This window comes from Epinephelus moara, chromosome 7, assembly GCF_006386435.1.
Source record: "Epinephelus moara isolate mb chromosome 7, YSFRI_EMoa_1.0, whole genome shotgun sequence".
In the NCBI taxonomy this organism is placed as follows: domain Eukaryota; kingdom Metazoa; phylum Chordata; class Actinopteri; order Perciformes; family Serranidae; genus Epinephelus; species Epinephelus moara.
This window is the reverse complement of record NC_065512.1, coordinates 19,682,824-19,704,820: the sequence shown is the minus strand read 5'-3', so window position 1 is coordinate 19,704,820 and position 21,997 is coordinate 19,682,824. Positions and strand designations below refer to the sequence as shown.

Below are 21,997 nucleotides of genomic sequence, written 5' to 3'. Positions count from 1 at the left end.
ACTGAGATTGAACGCTTCCTGTCAGCCCAGGTGCATTGTGGGTAAGAGTTGGCAAACAGCAGCGATATTGAGCTAGCGCTTAGCTCGCTGTGTTATTTGAACAAATCAACCATATAACTGATTAGCTAGACGCCTTTCTTGTGATCTTGAATATAGTTGAACACCCCCTCCGCTCTTTTCCGGTCAAACAAACAACACAGCGAAGAGGTGTGGCCACGGCTGGAGCCAAAATGGCAACGACGGGACGCCAGTTTCTCACTTCGCACTGATTCACTTCACTGAACGTTAGCTTGACTAGCTAGCTCAACGAGGAACTATCAGAGAGACGGAAACCCGGGGACGGTTGAATATGGCTGAACTTGAACAACACGAAGGAGAGCAGGTAACGTGAACTACCGTTAGAGCATATTTCAGCTATTTTGAGACTTATTTTGTTGAAACCCGAGACGTGTTTAACATGAACGAACTCTGTTTTGACAGGACATTGAGAGGAAAATTGAGGAGACGAGGCAGAGATTCAAGAATGAGTTGCTCCAAGGTAACAGTTTGTTATGAAGAAGCTGGAATTATTGCACCATGTGAAGTCACTTGCTTTTGAATGACTTTGAGGGCATTGCCAGCTTCAGAAACTTAATTATTGTAGGTTAACTGTGCACGAGTCAGCTGTTGCCTTACTTTGACATGTTGATAACATCATGACCTATTTGCACAGAGCCCAGATAAGCTCCAACAGATAACTAACCTAGCTAACGTTAGCCCTGTGTTGCCACATGTAGCATGCAGTTTTGACTATTACAGCCCTTTGCTATGACGTTATGGCCTCAGTTACAGTACAGTATGCTAATGTATGACTTTATCAGCTTCCAGTAATAGAAAAGTCAGTGTGGTTGAAAGTGAAACCTTGTGCTTGACTTCTTTAAATTTGGACTGTCATGTGATCCGAGCCTTTGTGTTATGTTTACAGACTCAACAGATAAATATGACTCCAGAGATGTTGAAAGACTTGAGAAAGATGATGCTCTGGTGGAGGGCTACCTGGAGTGGAGACTTTATGTTATCGATGACGCCTTGAAAATGATTGATGAAAGTCTTCAGTGGAGAAAAGAATATGGTTTGAATGGTAAGAAATCATGCTGAGTGGTTTGTAATATGGTGTGTGCAATATCACTTAAAAGTAGGCATCCTCTCTGATACTAGTGCAAGTTTGGGTCCATAAATTTTCCCTCTGTTTCTTACTTTTAATAAAGTTGAGCACATTTTTATTTATTTACAAAACCCTCTTTTCCTCTTTCTCAAATGTCAAATGATGTCAAAACAGATGCAGTTGTCCATGAGCTTTGCCTAAATAAAGTAGTCTAATGTGTTGGCAAATATTTGATTTTTAAATCAACAACTACATCATCAGATTAAACAAGACGGTTAATCAGAGCAGTCTTTAAATGCCATGTTTTGGGCAGTTTTTAATGACTGTTGGCTGCAGGCAGAGTTTGATCTGTGCCGAAATCGAGTACCGAAGTTCAATATCCAGTCCTATCTAAAAGCAGAAATATTGACATATTTAGATGTTTACAGGCTTGCGACACATCAGTGGTTGTCTTTGTGCTTGCCCTGGGATGAATCCAGACAGAGTGGCATTGTGTGTTAAGCACCCATAAAGCCATGCATAGGCTACCCCCGAGAACAATCCCCTCTCTTTATGTTTGCTGAGGAATTTCTCAGAGTTGTTGTTTGTGAGGCTTTAATCCAGCAAATTCAATTTGTCAAGCAGTTGGTTTTGAGAAATCTGATTTATTCATGTCATTAGTATCCAGGGGCATCTGGGGCTGTATCACAAAGGCTAAACACTGTCAGTATTTTATCACGCTATTGAAAAGGGAAGATGACAAGTAAATTATTTTTGTCAACTCAAGCTGTTTCAGGTTATAGGGAAGCTAGGATCCTCAAGAAATTCTCAAGAACTATTTAATAATTTTTAGCAAAAGACTTCCTCTAAACAGGAAAGGAAACTGTCCAGTCCTGGGCCACCTACATGAATGTTTTATACAATTTTATATACAGGTGTTGACCAATTTTAGTTATATTTTGTGCCTGTGATGACTGATCTGCAAGAATGCAACACGATGACTTCGCTGAGTGTTGCTCAGACATGAAGAAAATTCAAAGATTACGACTATTTAAAAAAAAAGAAAAAAAAGTCTAATTTAAGTATTTGATGCCGTCTTTAATTAGTTAAATTCAGATTTCTGATAGTCTCAAAAAGGAAGCTTACAAGCCACCTTTGACTTCAATGCCATGTTCTTTATAGCCAGTATTTTTATTTCATAATGAAATGTGTGTTTGCTGGCATGTTTCAGATCTCACTGAGAGCACCATTCCCAAATGGATGTTCGAGACTGGTGCTGTCTACCTCCACGGCTACGACAAAGAGGGCAACAAGCTCTGTATGTACATGCTTTATTACAGACGTACTTACAGTAAACACTTCCTACTTAGCCTTTCTTTAATTGTCAGACAAGATAATATCTGTTCAAATAAAAGTATGCTCCCATCACTGATATTCTACACAAATACGAAACTGCTAAAATTTTAATGAATAATTTTTGATCTCCGTTTACTGTTTTTAGTCTGGTTCAAAGTAAAGCTCCACGTCAAGGATGCAAAAACAATCATCGACAAGAAGAAGTATGTTGCCTTCTGGCTTGAGCGGTATGCGAAGAAAGAGCCTGGGATGCCGCTCACTGTTGTGTTTGACATGACAGAGTCTGGCCTCAGCAATATAGTAAGTCCAGAGTTTTAGTGATAATATGAGTAACTGTTTTTTTTTTTTATTCTTTGTCATTTGTCTTTAATTTTGCTTCCAGGTCTCCAAGACAAAGCATATATATTGCATTTCTCTCCCTCCCTACAAAATGAGAATCACTGTTATATTTTAAAAAGTCCATTTCCTTCCTGTGACTGTCATTGAAATGCTGTGGAGTATCCTCATTTTTCTTGCTGTTTGAGCTGTGGTCTTGCAGGGACTGATGCTCTTTAATGGTTTTACACTTCGGAGATTAAAGTAACCTTTAAATCCCGTTGGTCAATTCGAGTGGACTGCCTAATCCGTCGACTCACTGTGTCGCAGGCGTTAGCTCCTTGATGGAGCTCTCTGTCAGGGGGGTGTATTTCATCGGCTGGCCTCTCTCCTGGAGAAATGGCTCAATTAAAGACAAATAAACCAGCGCAGGCACGGCAGAAAAGGATAAATAGCTGTGCAATCTAAAAAAATGAAATGAGTAGATTAGAAGATCAGTTTGGAAAGCAGCCCTGTTGAGCCTTGTTGAACCACAGTAGGTGCTGGAGCAAGGGTAGCCAGTATGATCTCATTAAGGCTCGGGAGCGAGTCTCCTGCATAGCAATGAGGCTTCTAGCCAATTATGGAGCCCAGCCAGGGTATAGGGGCTGTATATATTGACATATTGGTTGTTTGCCTGATGATTAACATAAAAAAGTAAGGGCAACATTTATCATATTCACTTAAAGAATGATTTTAAAGTGTGGCAGAACCTTTCACCTGGATGTATGGTGTATAAATAAGATTTATCATATGTATTTAATTTGTTAGCCATGATTAGATTTTGTAGCACTATCTTAAGTGTAGATAAGATTATCTATTGAATCAGAAGCCCTTTATTATTTAAGTGGAGAAAATGCATTTAAGTCTAAGCCATTTATCCTTAACTGTCTCTCTCTTTATGTGTTTTTTTAGGAAGATTGTCTCCTTGAAATAATTAAGTTGTTAGATATAGGCTATGCAATCAAATGGTGATAAAACAGCATATAACAGCAGGTTATATATTTTGCAAATGGTTCATAACAAAATTCAAACACTTGACGTGATTTACTCAAGTCTATCTCATACGTAGTATTTAAGTGGAATCGAGCAGGTCATCTCAAGAGCTAGTACGTTTTCATTTCCTCTTAAGTGGGTCACTTTAGATCAAGAGGCAGTTAAGACTGTACAAACATTTCTCCTTTTCTTTTTATAGTTAAAGACTGGTATGTGGTTTCACTTTTTAAATCCTTGTTTTTTTCCTACTCTGTGTTTCAGGACATGGAGTTTGTGAAGTACATCATTAATTGCTTCAAAGTTTATTATCCTAAGTTTTTATGTAAGTGACACAACAAATATGTACCCATGTTTGTTCACATATGTTACATTCACCCATTAAATGTGATTTTAAGCTACTTTCAAGTCAAACCCAATTCTAATAGACAAGCTTTGTCCTTTTCTACCATTCCAGCCAAAATGATCATCGTGGATATGCCTTGGATCATGAATGGTGAGAATGAGCGTCCTTTATTTTAGCAGTCCAAACAAACTTGTCATTTTAATGTCCATTAGAAATGATGCCTGATTCTGTAATCTTGAGCATAAACATGTCTGTGTCTCAGCTGCTTGGAAGATCGTGAAATCGTGGTTGGGTCCCGAGGCAATCAGCAAGCTCAAGTTTGCATCCAGATCTGAGATCCAGGGATTCATAGACCTCGAGTACCTGCCATCTCACATGGGTGGAACGGTATGCTATTATGTCCTTCTGTGTGTGTTGCATTTAACATTTACAACTTAGCCTGTGATATGACATTAGATATCGTCTTAGATTGAATATGATAATATCATGTGTGTTGTCTTTTCCTGCTTTTAAAGGCTGCATTTCTAAAAATACCGTGATATTTGATTTTCTCCATATTGCCCGGCCCTGCCTTTATATTGTGCATAAATCAGAACAAATTCTAAATATGAACCATTTTAAGAGATGTATTTGTTACCTTGAGTGGTGTTTGTGCCACACTGGAATCTCAAGTATCGTTTTATTCGTAGTGCACATTTTTATGGTTGTAGACGCTCTCCATACTCTGACAGAATGTTAATTAGTTTTGTGAGCTCACTGTTGACACTGAAATCTAACCTCAGTAAATAATTAACATCCGTTTGATCACTTAACGGAACTTCCCTTCCACATGCCATAATGCTCATTCATATGCAAGTCATGAGACTTTCTGTACTTATCAAGGACATTCAGCATGACCACTTTAATTTAACTTGACAATGTACACACTTTAAAACCATGCGTGTAGTGATTTAACTTATCTGGCTACATTCCAGGACCCCTTCAAGTACAGCTACCCGCCTCTTCCTGATGACGACTTCCAAACACCCCTCTGTGAAAATGGACCGATTGTTAGCGAGGATGAGACTGAGAGCAAAGAGGGTGAAATAGAGGGCAAAGATACCCTCGAGTCCAGCTTCAACTCTGAGGTTGCGGCAAAGCCCAAAAAGGTACATTTTCTTTCAAGTTTATATCTAATTATTATCAGTTCTTTGCAGAATGAAGAAGTGCTTAAGAGACCTTAAATTAAAAAATATCTTCACCCTTGCACACCTTTTTAATTTCTCTACAATATGAAGCAGGGCTGCTCCTTGTGTGTTGCGTAAGTCTCCACATTGGCAGGACACACAAGTCAGCGGGCATTGTTTAATTGATCTCATTGTCTATGTGAATGTGGATGAGTAGGTGTTATATTCTTGAATAAAATTGGTAAATGAATGTGATTAAATTGTGCTTATACTAGTATATCAGGAGCATTGTTTCTGTTGTTATCAGTGTAGCCGATCTGATGTGTGATTGAGTCATGATTGATTCTGATTCTGGCATTTCAGGCAGTGGTGTCCGTCTCTTATAGGTGTGATATTTTGCTCCTGCTCTAATTAGATGCCCTATGGTCGGAGATTCTTCCTGTTTCGTCTTTCCCTCACTTTCTATAAATTGAGCCCAAGATTACAGCATGTAATCAGACCGCTCTGTGGAGACAGCTGTGAATTAAGTGGCAAGTAATGCCCTGATTTGGAAGACGTTAAGCTCTTGCTCATTGTCTGTGTGAAGGTGACTCCTAATATCTCTGGCTGCAATTAAATCCTGCCAACAAAGCCCATGCATCACAGCCAGCGCTCTGCTTCTCTCATCCTCTCCTCCCCTCATACGGTCCACAGAGGATGTCAAGTCAGCTACTTAAGCCCTCCCCTGCTGCGGTGAGATTCCTATTCTCGCCCAACAGCAACACACAGCCCCAGCGTGCCCCGCCATCACTGAAACTCCCCACAGGCCTTATCTTGAATGTGTCTGCAGCCGCTGTCAACCTCCCTCTCACTCTGGTGTCACCAAATTTCACCCACTTGCAGTCAGGATTGCAGCTTATGTTACATATTCTGCTCACTCCCCACAGGACAATCCAGCCCTCGTAATCTATTTAGCTTCCTTTCTGGGTAGCGGCATGCAAAGAAAGCCTGCGTGGAAATAGATGGAGGGCATTAAGGGGGTCATCCCAGGAAAAGCTCTGCAGCAGGAAATGCCTATTGAAGACTCGCAGAAAGTCGTGCATTGGCATTATATTGCTGCATGTTGTTTCCAACCATGGTTATTTATTCTTTTTGCTTTGTTGTTATTGAGTGTTACAGCTGTTATTTACAGATATTTTATGCTGTTTTGCTGTCACAGTCAGGGAGCAGCAGATTTGGGGTTAACCCACATTTGATGTGACGTTGCTGTAATTTATAGCAGCTGTTGAGGGTTTTTGTAGCCGGCTGCCTATAGGACACAAACTGTATCTGCTGGAGAGGTGCCACGTCACCCCACAGCTACTCCCATGAGCCTCCTAAGCCCCAATAAACAAACAGTGCACCCATTGTTAATAAACACCACATTGGTCATGCACAACAGATTTAGATTTGCGAAGCAGCGATATGCAAATCAGTCAAGCGTTTGCTTCAGCAGTAATCTACAGGCACAAGTTTGAAGTTTGTTAATGTTTGTTAATAGAATCACCTTACACTCTGGCATGTATGACTCCAGAGAAAATGTGCATAGCTCCTTATGAAAGCATTACTGATTTAGTTTCATTTCCAGATACAAAACCAAGTAACTGTTGAACAAGCACTCCTGTCCTCTGAGGTGACAGACAAGATATCAAAACACTTGAGTCAGCTCTGTGGGAAAGAGGAAGATATTTTTCAGGTTAGCCTGAGAAACTAGTTGCACAACCATTCTGCACTGACACTGCATGGACAGTATGCTATGATTTAAGTGTTTGAATATGCCTGACTGCAATTGAACAGTCTCAGAGGGTTATAATAGTAGATCTTCAATTTGTCTTAAAAGGGCGAACTGTAGCGATTAGAGTTAATCCTGCTGGTTATTCATGTGATACGTGAGTATGTGTAAAGGTATATATGTTCTTATGCTGTCTGTCTGGAAACCTTACAAACCCTTCCCTTTGGTTAGAAGCTTGTTCATTCAAGGCTGTAGTGTTTTCAAGGTAATAAGACCACCTGCACAGACCTGATGGAAATTATTGTTTGATGTTTGCCAGAAATAAATCAAAAGCATCTCAAACAAACACAGTATATAGAGGAAGGCAAGGTTAAGTACTTGAAGTGTGAGGTTAATATGCTCAAGAGAAATTGAAATTAATTGTTATAACAGGTTACTTAGCAGTGTCTACTGTCTTCAGTTTCATCAGGCATTATGAATATTATTTCTGGTACTCTGCTGTGTCTATACTCGTAGCACTGTGTTAATATACCAGCCTGTCAGCTCTTCAAGCCCGTCTGAATGCATTCCACAGCACTGCTTCTGATCCATCTTGTCTAAATAAACAAGAGACTCTCCCCCTTCCACCGCCACCGCCACCACCCATCGCATCCTGAATTCCGCTGCGTTCCTGGCAGCACTGCACTGATAACTCGAATGGCTTCGGGAAAGCTAATTGTCACTCTCTCTGTTTTGAAACAAGGGCTGGAGGTGGTAAGACAGTGTAGGATCACACCCACACAAGGAGCTCAGAGTCCAGACGATTTCTACCGGCTGGGAAGGCAGGTGTACTCACGTGACTCGAATGGTTGTGAGCGCACCTCCCTCACAGTTGACCCGCTGTCATCTCAACCCCTGACCCCGCCCCGGACCTCACGTTTTCACTCCGACCCCCCCCTAAATTGTATTGCATTGTTTGAAAACCGCAAATTTTCTGACTTTTGTTATGAAGGGAAACAGGCTAAATGAAGCTCAGCCTGCCTTTTGCACAACGACATGTGAACACTCAACCAAGCAAGACACTCATGTTTCACTGTAGGATCAGCTCAAAGAGCATGAAAAGCACAATCACTACTCCCAGTGAACAACATGACCTAACCTGAGGTCAGAACGTACAGATAATACTAACATTATTACTGCTAAGCTACAGTAGACCAAGTCACTAACACTCAGCACTAACTATTTAACCATGCTTGCCTTTGAGGCAGGTTTTTAGCAAACCCATGTGTGCCTTGTCCTCTTACATTATCCTTTACCAGCTCTGTGAATCTGGAGAGTGCTTATCTTCACACATTTTCTTCCTTAATATGTACTGTATAACCAGTAGACACTCCTCATTAGCATTTCATGAAGCTTTCAGCTTAGGATAATGTCTTTGCATTTCGAATCTTACACACAATTTGTAGAAATTTTGAATTTGAACTAATTTAAGATGTATTTTATCATGGTCGATTTTAACTCTTTGTAATGGACTATAATAGTATAAGTGTTTGTTTTGTTTTAATTAATTTGTTTCTCAAAATAAATTGCCATTTATTTTGCTTTTTTTGTCACTCTATAATGGAATTTGTTTCCATGAGCCTTACAGATATGGTCAAAGCTGCGCCAGAACACTGTAATTTTAATTATAATATCTGTACGACACAGCCTGCTATTTCAATGTTTCCTTTTTAATTAAAAATTGGAGGATGTTTTACTTTTTTTTTTTTTTTACACGCATTATTACCTAATTGTGTTAAGCTTGCTCTTTAAAAATGACAAATAAATAGAGACATTTCATCAGCAGCTGATTATCTCCTGATGTCTTCATTGTGGCAGTTGCATGACAGTCAGCCTTTAAATTAAGATGACATGCTGTGTTGCTTATCACAGCAAAGGACACACTTCCCCTCTGAGTCACAAATGTTCCCATCACATGCAGAGTCCGCTCACCTTTGCCCCCTCCCCTCCCCTCGTCCTCCCATGATGTGCTCCCTCTCCCATCTGTTTTGCACAACACAGTGAAAGCATCCATTTCCCTAACCACTTAGTTTATTCATAGCACTCATGCCAGTGTTTCACAATTTGTACGCTGTCAGCTGTTTTATGGTCATATGGTCTTTTTGTGGATGATTTGGGTCAAAGTTAATTGATGTTTTGCTGAAGTGAAAGTATCCACGTATGAATGATATGACTTTTGGTCTGATTGAACTATTTTTGTTAAAGGTTCTTTGTTTCGTCCAAACAAGTCATGAGTTTATGAGTCTACCAGGAACAAGGGTCAGGAGTTTTCATGGGGGTTTCTCTGGAAAAGGCGCCATATTTTGATGACGTAACACTTCACCCTTAGTTCACAATAACCACTTATTAATCATTACAGACGACTGTCAAGCGCTTCATTAACTGATAGCTTTCTCCGCTTGAAGGGCAAGGGTCAAACATTTTATTTTCATGGAAGGGGCCAGATAAGGGTCACGCGATTACATTATCAGTATTCCGAGTCTCTTTTCTAATTAAGCGCTCTTTGTTGTTTCAGGTGAATTTCCTGGAAGACAGTTTGAGGGCAGAGGACAATGATAAAGGAGAAACAAGCACCAGGACCAAAGGGGCCAGAAAGCCATTGACCACCTTCAAAGGCCCTTTGCTAGATGTTAGGTAGGCCGTTTGCTCATCTTGTCACTAGCCTGCACTTCACTTTGAGCTATTCATAGTCACATTACAGGGGTTTTCTACACACTTATATGGATACTTTGCCGATTTTCAACCAGCAACCATGTGAGTAGTATTTGTAAATGAACTGTGGTAACCCTCACTCCATTTTACCAGCGCCCAGATCTCCCTGCTCGTCTGCCAGCTCAAACTACAGACTGCACTTCCGCTTTTCTGTATGCCCGCCGCCACGGACACAAACACTATAGAAGCGGATCGAGAGAGAGAGCTGCCCCTCTAGTACTGATCAAATATGAACCAAGAATCTGTCACTGTGTAGCCTGTGCCGTGTCTAAAATGTTTTTAGAAACAGCTTACTGTTTAACAGCTGAGATGGTTTGTTATCAGCCGGCCAGCACATTGTTTCCTGTGTCAAAATGGTCAAGCTCGCATTACGTCACCCACCAGTGAGAGCGTGTATTGGTCTGGTGTGGTGCAGTGCACAACTTCTGGTGGTGAAAGTAAATGCCACAGCCATTTTACTCTGTTTTCTTTGGTCATGTAGATGAAAAGACCATCTTTACAGCAGTGAAATACTCCTTTAAATTAGCAGGGTCTCAAAACATATATCAGTAAATTATAGTTAGTGGTTTAGCTTTGGAAATCATGCTAACATCTCACATCTACTATCACTTGGAATAATGAGACCATGATTCTCCTTTTCAAGATGGTTCTTGGTCTGGTTGTTTAGTCCGCATCGGTGGGACAATATGAAAATATCATGTCATTCTGGCTAGAATAATTCACAATATTACCCCAATAATTAGTAAAGTTTGCTCAAATCTCTTAAACACACTGGACACAATGTACCTTTAAATTTAGTTGAGAAACAAATATTTTCATTGCATCACAGATCGGATACATCTTTCGTTAGTTAACATCCTTTTTGTCAGGTTTCATCAACCTTTGAGGTTTGTGCTTGGTTGGTTGTTATTATTGGTTTCCCATATTGCTTGACACAATAATCCCAATGAGGGAAATTCCCTATGGTCAACTCATTTTAAGTGTTTTTTTTTTTTTTAAATTGAGAGCAGCCATAAAATCATACCTCATCCCATCTCTACACCAGAGTTCGATCTGTTTTCACTGAAACAAACAGGTGTGAAAGCATTCAATCCTGTTCTCCTGGCTGCACCTTTACCCATCTGGGGTTGTGTGTTCACACATTGCAGCTTCCCTGCACTGCAGTTAGAACACATTACTCCATCATCTGTTCCCAAGATTTCTGCCAGTCCCCTTTGAGCAAACCCCAAAGCTTGTTCAGGTGTTGCACTGTGGCTGACACTCCTCCCTCTCTGAATATATGTACACTCAGATGCCAATTTATTAGCTACACCTAGATAAAACAAACAAAACAGGATAATAATAAGCAGTATTTATTTACTGCAGGGCTTTTGTATTACACTGCATTAGTTTAAGCTTGACGTTAACTGGCAACAGAGAGTTTATTGAGGAGTCATGAATTATAATTGCCTTGTACATATTGACAGAAATCGTCTCTTCACGTTTCGGCTCAAAGCCTGAAGTTGTTATTGACGTGTTTGTACCTTTATAGCCCGATTGATCGGGGTAGAAATTAAGGATGCTACCAGTCAATTGTTCACACTGAGACACTGGCCAATGATCAATTAACCCTAAAGAAAGGAGCACACGTCCCCCCTTGCACATGTCGTTAAACACATCATATGTTTTAATTGGATGTTCATTGAATTGCAAAGGGGGTGTCGACTTCAAAAGTGGCGTGTTGCAAAGGAGTAGAGCAGTCACACAATGCGGTTGGTTCTTGGGTAAATACTTAGCAGTGCATTCACACACTGCATGATATTGCTCCTCGTTTTCATGAATAATGTCCGTTGAATTCTGTTTTTTAAAGGGTAATGGCTTTGATGTGAGGATTTTGACAGCTCTGGGCTGTGAATTATAGTGATAAACAGATTTAAATGAGCCTTAAACGCAATTATGTTTCTGAGCTGTGTTAGCCTTAATTCGAGGCTGGGGGCTTTAGAAGGGAGTAGGGGGCTTTGATCTTGTGTTTGCAAAGGTTTCCAGAGCCCGAAGACTCACTCTGAGCGCGAGCAAGCGCCAGACTCTACAGCTGTTTTACTGAGGAAAAGAACACACGAAGACTTGAAAAGGAAAAAAAAAATACCTTTGTTCTTTGCAGTTTTAGTCCATGAAACGTAGCCAAGCTGCATCAGTGAGAAGCTTTATACATTTGAGGCAGATATTATAATCCATTTGCTTGTTTCGTCTTGGCAAAGTTGAAGTCCCCAGTGCAAAAAGTGTTCACTGAGGCTGAATCCATCAAATCACATACTATTTATAGCCAAGTTAGACTGTTGCAAACTTGCTTAGAAGAAGCTATTGAGTGCCAACAACCAACAAGGAGTGTCAGAGAGAGAGAGGCAAAGTGCCTCATCCCCAGATTTTAGGCTACAGATTTGCTTTGGCTCTAAATTTCACAGCTTTGATGCATGATCAGAGCTCTACCCTGCTTAAAAGTGCTAAAATTGTATTGCATGTTTCTGCTACAATATACTCATCTGCTCTCTTTTATTTGCTCTCCTTTGAGACAAAATCAAAAACCAAAAGGGAGACATTTGATATTTGATGGTGTCATGATGGCGGCCCTTTTTTCTTTTTTGCATTAATTTGTCGTAACACAGTTCGTTCTCCAGCTACATAGATGGACAACTTATTTCCATACAGCTTATCAAATCACTTCATTTGAAAACAGTATTTGCATGAAGCAGTAATGTCAGTGTTCCATCATGGGCAGACAGTCACACTGACTAAAAGCAAGACAACATCCTGCCACACAGTACAAAAGCCACAGATTTGTCTAAGGTCTCCTTCTTGTCTAATTTACAATCTTGAACACGTCTTGTTGAGCATCTTAGCTTATTAATCGAGCCACCAGATGAACATTAAGTTGTCTGTTTTAGTGCATTAAAGGGCATGTAAACGCACCTTCAAATGTCACTTACATTATACCATAAATGTTGGTGTGGTCCTTACTCTTAAATACTCCTTACACTGTCTGCTCATGACTTGTATGGTACAGCCCAGGTTTTTTTACTAGGTGCGACAGCATTGCCACAGCTGGTATTGTTTTCACCTTGTGTGTGTCTGTGTGTCTGTGTCATCGTGCAAATTGTGGTCCTGGAGATAACTATTTTGTAGCAGGAACTACCGCAGATTTTTTCATCACAATAGCATCACAACTGTATAAGATGCATTTAAGGGACTTTATAGGTGTGTAGTTGAGATCAAAATGAAGGCATAGTTTGAAGATGGGTGTGGTCCAAGCAAAGGGGTCCAGAAGTAGAAGGCTGGAAGTAGGGAAGGGACCATTGTCCCCCCACCTTTACGCCCCTGACCCCCATTTGTTTTAAGTTGCGAATAGCTGTATCACAGCTGGAACGATCCCGTCGCAAGATGATCTTTAATTTACTTTGTCTCTCATTCCCCTGCTTGGGCTCAGCCTGCGAGCTGCTGTCAATCAAACACACACAGCGACACACCCCTTTAATCACTGAGACAGAAAAAAAATATTTCTGATATTTTTCCAAAGACCTTATTTATTCCTTTGATAAATAAACATCCATTTTTGCAGTAAAAAAGTTTGTTTTTTTTATTGATGGTAAACTGACGGTCTTTAAACCTGATAATTACACCATTTAATTCCATGTAAGGGCACCCAGATGTGGCCTTTTAAGCCAACTGAAAGCCTGAGAGATCCATATGGGTCAAGAATAAGCAATAAGTCAGAGGCTTTGAGAAAGGTTTAAAGAAGTGCAGTCAGGAGCTGTGGAAGAATCTCTCCTGTGAGCTGCAAACCACAGCATGTTATCTCCTCTGGGGCCAAAGCTGGATTATTAACCGGGCAAACAGGTTGCTCACCTACTGGTATTAATTGTGTGTCGGTCGGTTTGTTGTTTTATGATTTATTGCAGATATGTGTGGGCATGTGCAGCACAAAAGAACATTACCAGCTTAACGGTTAAGGCCGTTAAGGCAGGTCTTTCATTATTATTTATCTTGTCTGCCTGCCATGTATAGGGTTGCTTTGACAAAACATTGGTTAAAGTGAAAAATAAAACAGATGGTTGTGATAATGTAAACAAGCTTGATGTAAATTCTGTATCTTAAAGTATACTTTAGTTTTATTTTTGGCTGTAAAATACTGCCTCTACATCATCCTTAAGGAAAGACTCGCTGAAGCAGACAATTAAAGTGATGTGTAGCAGGACAAGCTACAAGTCCTCGGATAATCATACCACACATACAGCGAGGCAGAGAAATAGTAGCAGCCCAATCTGTATTGATAAGACACCTAAGAAAGAAACAACAAAGCATTTTGTGAAGCAAATGGGAACACCTGTCTGCATGTAGCAGTTGTATCTCCACTGAAGTGCACAAATAGACTCTTTATAGTCTCCACTTTGCACCGTAATGTAGCTCCTGTCTCACAATGTGTGTTTTTATTCTCTCCCTCCAGCCCCGCAGAGGAGCTCAGCTTTGGCTCTGGAGAGACGGAGAAAAAGAGCCTCATTATCCTGAGCAATGTAACCAAAAATCAAGTGGCCTTCAAGGTGAGAGGAACGGCTCAGTGCTTAGTTGTGTGCTTAAGTTTGTGGGCACAGCATGAGCTGACCGTAACTGCTTTATGCTGCTATAATGAATTGAGGCTAAAAAATTATTAGATTAGACCGATAAATCTGTTTGTTGATCAACAGAAAATTAACATTTTGTCAAGTGATAAGTTATTGAAGTAATTTGCTAAGAAGAAAAATGACAAAAATGAACTGGTCCCAGTTTTTCAAATGTTGGAATTTCCTGCTTTTTTCTATCATGTGTTACTGTGAAATTTCCCACAGCACGTGGGAAATTTCTGACATTTCATGGACTTAGAATTTATTTCATTAAAGCTGGGGTAGGTAGTTTTCTGGAAAAGAAAACCAAAAAAAAAAAAAAAAGTCAAAGTTTCCATCTCCCATTTCAGTCATCCAGATAATAATTGTGACCCAGATTCCTGATGTTATATAGCAGTAATTCTTGGGAGCTTTCACAGCTGCCCTGTTTGGTTCGGTTCAATCAAACTCAAGTTTGTTCGTGTGGGCACGTGCAATCACACTTGTGCAATCACACTTGTGCACCAAAACAACCGGACTAAGACCCTCTTGAAGAGGTGGTCACGGTCCGGTTACAAATGAACTCTGGTGCGGTTTGTTTGTGGTGAGAACGCGTTCCAAACCTCAATCCAAACCAACTGCAGTCACATGACACATTGTTTGGGTTAAACATGAGCATGTTACAGTCCTGGAGGATTATTAATGTGCACCTCCTCCTGTGCTGCCTTAATATTCACATTCAGCACATCCAATGCATCAAAACATTGTTTTCTAGTTGGAGCCGCGCCTCGTTTTCAAACTGTATGGTTTGACTAAAATGAACAATGACAGCAATATAGTCCACGATGACCAGCGCTAAAATCAACCGGCGTAGTTGTCCCTTCATTGTGACATTAGAAAGTGTCACATTTATCTTGCAAGTGTACCCTTCTTCAACGTTTGGTTTACTTCCTGGATTTTTCCCACGTGGAAATTCTGACCAATCAAGAGCAGCTTTCACGTGCAAGACATTTGATCTGGTCCGCTTGTAAATGCGGACTCTAGGCAACTTTATAACAAAATTAGTCCCTGATTCGGACCAAAGCAAGCAAACTCTAGGTCTGAAAGCATCCTTAGAAGATGACTGTCCTGTTTGCCTTGCAACCTTGTGGGCCTGTAAAGCCCTTTGAGATTATAAACTGTGATTTGAGGCTCAAGCTAGCTAAATAAACATGATCTGGATTCAGCTATAGCTGTGAGCATTTGGCTACAGTTAGCAGAATTCTTAACTACTAACAACATTTTGTTCCCTTTCTGAAACACTTTGGCGATATTGGCATGTCTGTCATTGTATTTATTGTCAGACTCTCTTTTAGACTGTCTTTTTGGATTTGTCCGTCCTCCTTTTTTGAGTTCCTTTGCAGTGTGGGCAGTTTTCCACATGATTTTCCGCCGTAGTAGAAGGCTTTTACCATCTAAAGGGACGTGCATGTGCATCTGCATTTATAGAACAGCCAACAGGAATGCGCTCTTTCCGAAATGACCTGTAATTGTCCAAAGTCTCCCTTCAGGGACTAAATTTTCTAAAGCCTGATAACAGAGCCATGAGGAGATGCACGCGTCTGGTTTTCTTTTAGACCACTTAGATTACAACATGCTGTAAATATGGGACTTTTGCCCAGTAACGCAAAAACCTGCCTACCCTAGCTTCAAGAAGAACAAATATTATTTATTATTAAAAGTGCCTCTGGTGTCTCCACAGGTACGGACCACAGCACCTGAGAAGTACAGAGTGAAGCCCAGCAGCAGCAGCTGTGAATCAGGAGCTTCAGTGGATATAGTGGTGTCTTTACATGGAGGTACTGCACTTTAGCTCCGCACTCCGCTCCACTCACAGATGTATCCGAATGCTGAACTTCAGAATAATCAAATGGTCCGGTCTTTTACCTTTCCAAAGTGCCAGCAGCCACTTTTCTTTTCCTGACATACATATTTCAAAAGTGATAAAAGAATCATCTCTCCAAAACAAACCATCAGACAGCTGACAGCGCCGTGCGAGTTAAAACATTTTATGGCCTTCAAGCACTGAAATGTCAGCTGTAGGTTACGATGTGCTGCAAATAACTCAGAGGAATCCGCACTACCTATTTCTGGGCTGTGGGTTTTTTTTCTTGCTTTTATGCTGTGGTGTTTCTGTGTTGTTTTTTTCCAGTACTGTCTTTTCAGCAGTGAATTTTAACAAGGCCCCTCTGTTTCTATTTCTGAGCCAAGTCAGTCAGCTACCTTGGTTTTGTTATTGATTTAAACAGCAATTTTAATTCTTCTCTCACGTTTACTGAAAAAAACAAACCCTTTCTGTTTCTGTTTTTTTTTTCCTAATTATATTGTCTCGCATTAAAGTCTTGGTTTAATCTTGCCCTGACTGTTTCTGTGCAGGTTCTCAAGCCTCTCCACAGGACAGATTTTTGGTCATGGCTGCCGAGATGGAAAATGCTGGATCACAAGAACTCGCGCAGTTCTGGAAAGAAGTCCCGAAAACCAAGGTCATGGAACACAGGTAGGCATCTTGTACTGCTTATTGAGACATGTCAGTAAATATGTGAAAGAATTTGTACACTCTCGGTGATCGTCTGTTGCCACACAGTCCTCTTTTACAGGAGACTTGCAGGCTGCGTATCACCCTGATGGCCTCCGCTCATTAGTTTGTGACTTTCCCACAGATTGCGCTGTCATGTTCTGGAGAGCGCTAAACCAACAGTGAATCCTCTCAGAGACAGCCCTGTGGAGACAGGAAGCAGCGGGCAGCAGGAATTAAGCACAGTGGTGAGTTCTGGTGGAAGAGCAGCCCTGTTCCTCTGCAATACACACTATTCTTTAGTTACAGTATATTTGTTCATTCAGATACTTATGGCCAGCAATTTAGATTTTGTATATTACCATCACTGTTTTAAAACCATGACAGTTCAATATTACTTTGACTCTTAAAACAGTGGTTCCCAACTGTCCAGCCACAGGGATCCAGATTTCTCCTTAGTCATTAGTTCAGGGTCCACGCAGTTTAATATATTCAGCACCATACTTGTGTTTGGCCATGTAGTCGAGCTAGTTTGCTGTCTCTGTCAAGTAGCTGTCCGTTATTCACTCACTCTACAGCAGGAAACAGCACTTCAGTATGTAAGCTCTGTGCCGAAAATTCACTGTACTTCAAAGCAAAGTGTGTTTTTTACAAAACTTGACACATTAGAGTCTCTTCTAGTCCATTCAGAATGGACCCGTGACCCACTTTTGGACCACGACCCACCAGTTTGGAACCACTGTCTTAAAAGATTAAGGGCCCTAAAATTTGAAACAAAGATGTTATCAGTGTTTTTTATGCCTCCACTCCTGCGACAGCCATGGTCGAAGGCATTATGTATTCGGGTTGTCCATCCGTCCGTCCGTGAACTGGATAACCTTGAGAGAATTTCCTCTAATTTGGCACAAATGTCCACATGGACTCATAGATGAACTGATCAGATTTTAATTGTCAAAAGTCAAAGTCACCATCACCTCACAAAACACGTTTTTGGCCACAACTTAAGAATTCATATGCGAATAATGACAACATTTCACCCAAATGTCTAATAGGATAAAATGATGAAGTGATGACATTGTGTATCCAAAAGGTGAAAGGTCAACCTCACTGTGACATCATAATGTTTTCTTACCATTATTCAACTTCATAATTCAGAAACAACAGGGAAGACACTTGGTCAGATACTGATTTGGTGACACTAAAGGCCTTTGTACACTGAGTCTGTTTTTTTTGGACTTTTTTTTGTCCGAAATTGTCGCACATCTTAAAAAAAAAAGTACGACCTCACGTTGTGTCAATCACGTTTGCACACCAAAACTTTTGTCAATAAAATTTTTGGAACAGGTTCGATTTTCTGCGTTTTTAGGATCTGTCAGAGCCTTTAGAAACGTTTGACCAAGAATCAGTGAAGGGCATGTGGCGGCGGGACACAACCGCGACGAGACAGAGGAATAGGACGCACAGAACAATTCCATAACTCAGACAGCTCACTTTCAACAGTCAGATAGTAATTATTCAGGTGGATGATGATGATGAGGAGGAGCATGTGACAAGGAGGGACAAGGAGGGAGTGGTGACACCCGGATAGGTAACTCCAGTGGAGAGAGGCAAATGAGGAAATGCGTCTTTTAAGTTTGTCTCGAATTGCAAATTTTCACAACAAATAGAGCAGTAAAACGCATCGGAATCACTGTGCAAGTTTCTGCGCGTAATGATTTTTCTTTTTCAGATGACAGATTAAAAAACACATCCAAAACGGACTCAGTGTGCAAAGGCCTTAATCTTTGGCTTCATACTTCATACATCGTTTCTATTCAACAACATCCATATTTGAAGTATTGTCTATTGTCTACTGTCATGGCTACATTTGAGTCTGGATAGACATGGATATAAACTGCAACTTGACTGACTGGTGGAGGTACACAACCACGAGGTGGTAATTCTAGTTTGTATTTGTACAGTATGCTCCAAAATCCTCCCACACCCAGGCACTGGATGATAACTTTAACTGCACATCAGTAAGTATAACATGTAGGTTGAGTGTGGGTTGTTTAGGTTGTAGATGCATAAACTGGGTATCTGGTTTATTAGCTTCTTAAAGTTCAACATTTTGGTTATTATTTGCTTTCCTGCACCGCTTTCAGACCTGTGTGATAACTTTGGAGCTGGAATAGGGAGGCAGCTAGCCTTGCTTAGCAGAAAAACTGGAAATGGGGGGAAACAGTTTGCCTGGCTCTATCGAATGTTAAAAAATATGCTTTCCAGCACCTGTAACACTCACTAATTTACACGTTGTATCTCGTTTGTTTAGTCCACACAGTGTACACAAATAAAATGACCATAAAAGAGAGTGTGTAGCCTCTCCTCTGATTACCTCACAACCTCACGGTGACACAAGACTCTAGGAAGTCACCGCACTGGCCCTTTGTACAGCAGGATCTAGTTATAGCACTTAGCTCCCTCTAAAACCACAGGTTGTCATGTTTGCCTTTCTGTTTAAGTGTAATTTAAACAAACGAAATACTTCACATTGATAATGTGCTTTTAGAGGTGCAGGCATGTGTATTTCTTAAGTGTGTAGAAGACCAGGCTGTTTGTTTCCCCTATACAGATAACCTTAAGCCTCCAGTCTTCATGTTAAGCTAATTGCCTCCCTGCTCCAGCTCCATACTTATCACACAGATATGAGAGTGCTATCAACCTTCTCATCTAACTCTTGGCAACAAACCAAATAAGCGCATTTCACACTATTCCCTTAATTTACCGTACGTCTCCTGCCTGATTTGTTTCCATGACTTTAATTCCGAGGGTGTTAGATAAACCAGGTCAGTGAACCCGTTTTTATCTCAGCAGCTCATGCGAGTGATGACCTGCAATGCTCGGTTGGAGCAGAAGATGAACACGTGTCTGTGGGTGCAGAAGGTTCTCATCGGGTTGGTGCTGGTCCTCGTGGTGCTGAACCTCCTGTGTCTCTACCTGCTGGGCACTTCCCAGCAGCCATCCTGACCTGCCACGGCTCCCTCCGCCTGCATCTGTCGACCACAGACGCACAGACGGTTCCAGCGAGGGCCACAGTTGACTACCTGGGGGACGGTCGTCCTGAGCTCTCTCCTTCCCTCGGGCTGCTGTCATGGAGGGGATGAGGGCTGACCTTAGGGACATGCGAGTTGTTGTGGAGTAACTATATGAAGAGATTGTACTCGTCTCTTTTCAAGCACTTGAGAGGTAATACAACAGAGACACTTTTAACAATGTGACATGGAATCATTAATGTATTTTTTAAGACCGATCATGGAGAAAAAAAGTGTATTTATTGCGAAAGACACAATATGTAGGAAGAAGTAGTTATTTTTGTGATCATAATGTACAATTTTTTATATTATATAAATCTAAAAATTATGAAATAAACCTCCTTTTGTCAAACTATCTCTTTTTATTCAGCATTATAACACTTTTACTTTTGTCAGAGCATTTAATAAGAGCAACCACACACTCTCCTTTATCCTGAGCTGTAGATGTTTGGGTCAGTCAGTCGTCCTGTTTTGCATAAGTATCCACGCTCTCTAATAAACCCTCATTAGTACAGAGGTGTCTAATTGAAAACATTGCCATGTATGACCTTACTAAACCTCTCCACACTCAGACCAAGGAGCCACAAGAGATCTCTGTCTCTACTATCTCCTCTATTTGTTTTAATTACCCCGACACTAGCAAACTAAAAATACCAAAGCAATTACTGGTGAGTACAAGGACATGGCACAACCCACTTGTAGCTTAGTGGGAAGCGCTGATATCTATAACAAGATCCAACTCGGAGCAATCAGGATGCAAGCTGCCACACTAGGAATGATCACAATTGGGTTATTAGATATGTGCGCACAAGGGTTGTCTGGCGTCAACATTTGCAGCTTGTTCGCAGTAGGTGGTGGCTGCTCGCATGCGAGGGATGATTAGAATGACTCATGCAATAACGGGTAAACTAATCCTGCGTTGATTATAAACACTGGGCTCTTTCGGGCGCCGCGAAATGTTTATTCCCCTGAAGATTGCATTGCTTTGCTTGTTCTGTAAATCATTCTATTTTAGTGGCAGCTCCTCATATGGTTCTTATAAAGCCGCTCCATTAATAGTTGTTTGTTGAAGGAATTGGTTTTAAGCGAGCATGTGTGCTGGATGTAAAACTTGCATTATGTGTTTCACTTAAAGTCTTACTAAAAAATGCATTTTGCGCTATTTGGGTAGTGAGTGCATATGCATAAAAAAAAGGATGGGGGTTAATGGAGTGTTTGCCTCTTGAGACTAAAAGTAAAAGCTTTGGTATCACACATAGGTGGGCTGATTTTAAGTGCATCTGAGTGCCACGCAGCACCTGACTGAACCCAGGAAGTCGATCAGATACACCGCGCTGCGCCCGGCCGAACACAACACAACCATCAGTGATGCCACAATGACTGGAGTGGGAAATTATTTGAGCGGTCATGTGACACTGATTCCCAGACAGGCTTGTCTCACCTGATTGCCTGTTTGTCAGTAATTACTTACGGAGGGGCACTGTACGTCTTCCCTGGCAGCTTTCAGGAGTCACAAGCTCCTCCACGGTATTGATTTAACATTAAACTCCAGTTAAATCGAAACCCGGTTCAATGTGCGGCTGGCCCCCAGGCGCTCATGGGATGTTTGAGGAGAGCGATGATTAAGTTCAAGTGGTAAATTGGGACAGAGGAGTTGGTGGAAAGTCGATGAGTGCTGCATTTAACGAGGAGGGTGTGGGTGTTGAGCATCTGTTGCTTTTGTCACCATGGAGAAGATGTTGGGAAACTACAGTACGGCACGCTTCACTTTCCATCATCTCTGTAAATGACCTGTTGAAATCAAGGCTTTTATTACAGTGGTGGTGAACATTACTCAGCTCCCATAACTGTGTGGTAAAAAGGTTATGATTCATACCAAGTAAACCATACTGAAAAGGTTTCTTTCCACTATCTTTTTGGCTT

General features: G+C 41.0%; 1 protein-coding gene across 4 annotated transcripts; it reads left to right on the top strand.

Annotated features, from left to right (window-relative positions):
* The first annotated feature begins 102 nt into the window (after positions 1-102).
* On the top strand, positions 103-20,426 carry mospd2 (motile sperm domain containing 2). 4 transcript variants are annotated; one of them, XM_050048551.1, is made up of 16 exons: positions 103-382; positions 481-538; positions 965-1,120; positions 2,355-2,441; positions 2,625-2,779; positions 4,091-4,151; positions 4,284-4,322; positions 4,435-4,559; positions 5,147-5,320; positions 9,643-9,761; positions 14,317-14,410; positions 16,191-16,287; positions 16,865-16,985; positions 17,149-17,251; positions 18,965-19,021; positions 19,857-20,426. In XM_050048551.1, the coding sequence occupies exons 1-16, from the start codon at positions 350-352 to the stop codon at positions 20,007-20,009; spliced, it is 1,632 nt and encodes a 543-aa protein (XP_049904508.1). In that variant the 5' UTR covers positions 103-349; the 3' UTR covers positions 20,010-20,426. The 4 variants fall into 4 exon arrangements, with proteins under 4 accessions (XP_049904508.1, XP_049904506.1, XP_049904509.1 ...); XM_050048549.1 differs by having other exon boundaries at positions 19,854-20,426; XM_050048552.1 differs by lacking the exon at positions 18,965-19,021 and having other exon boundaries at positions 106-382; positions 19,854-20,426.
* The last annotated feature ends 1,571 nt before the right edge of the window (positions 20,427-21,997 follow it).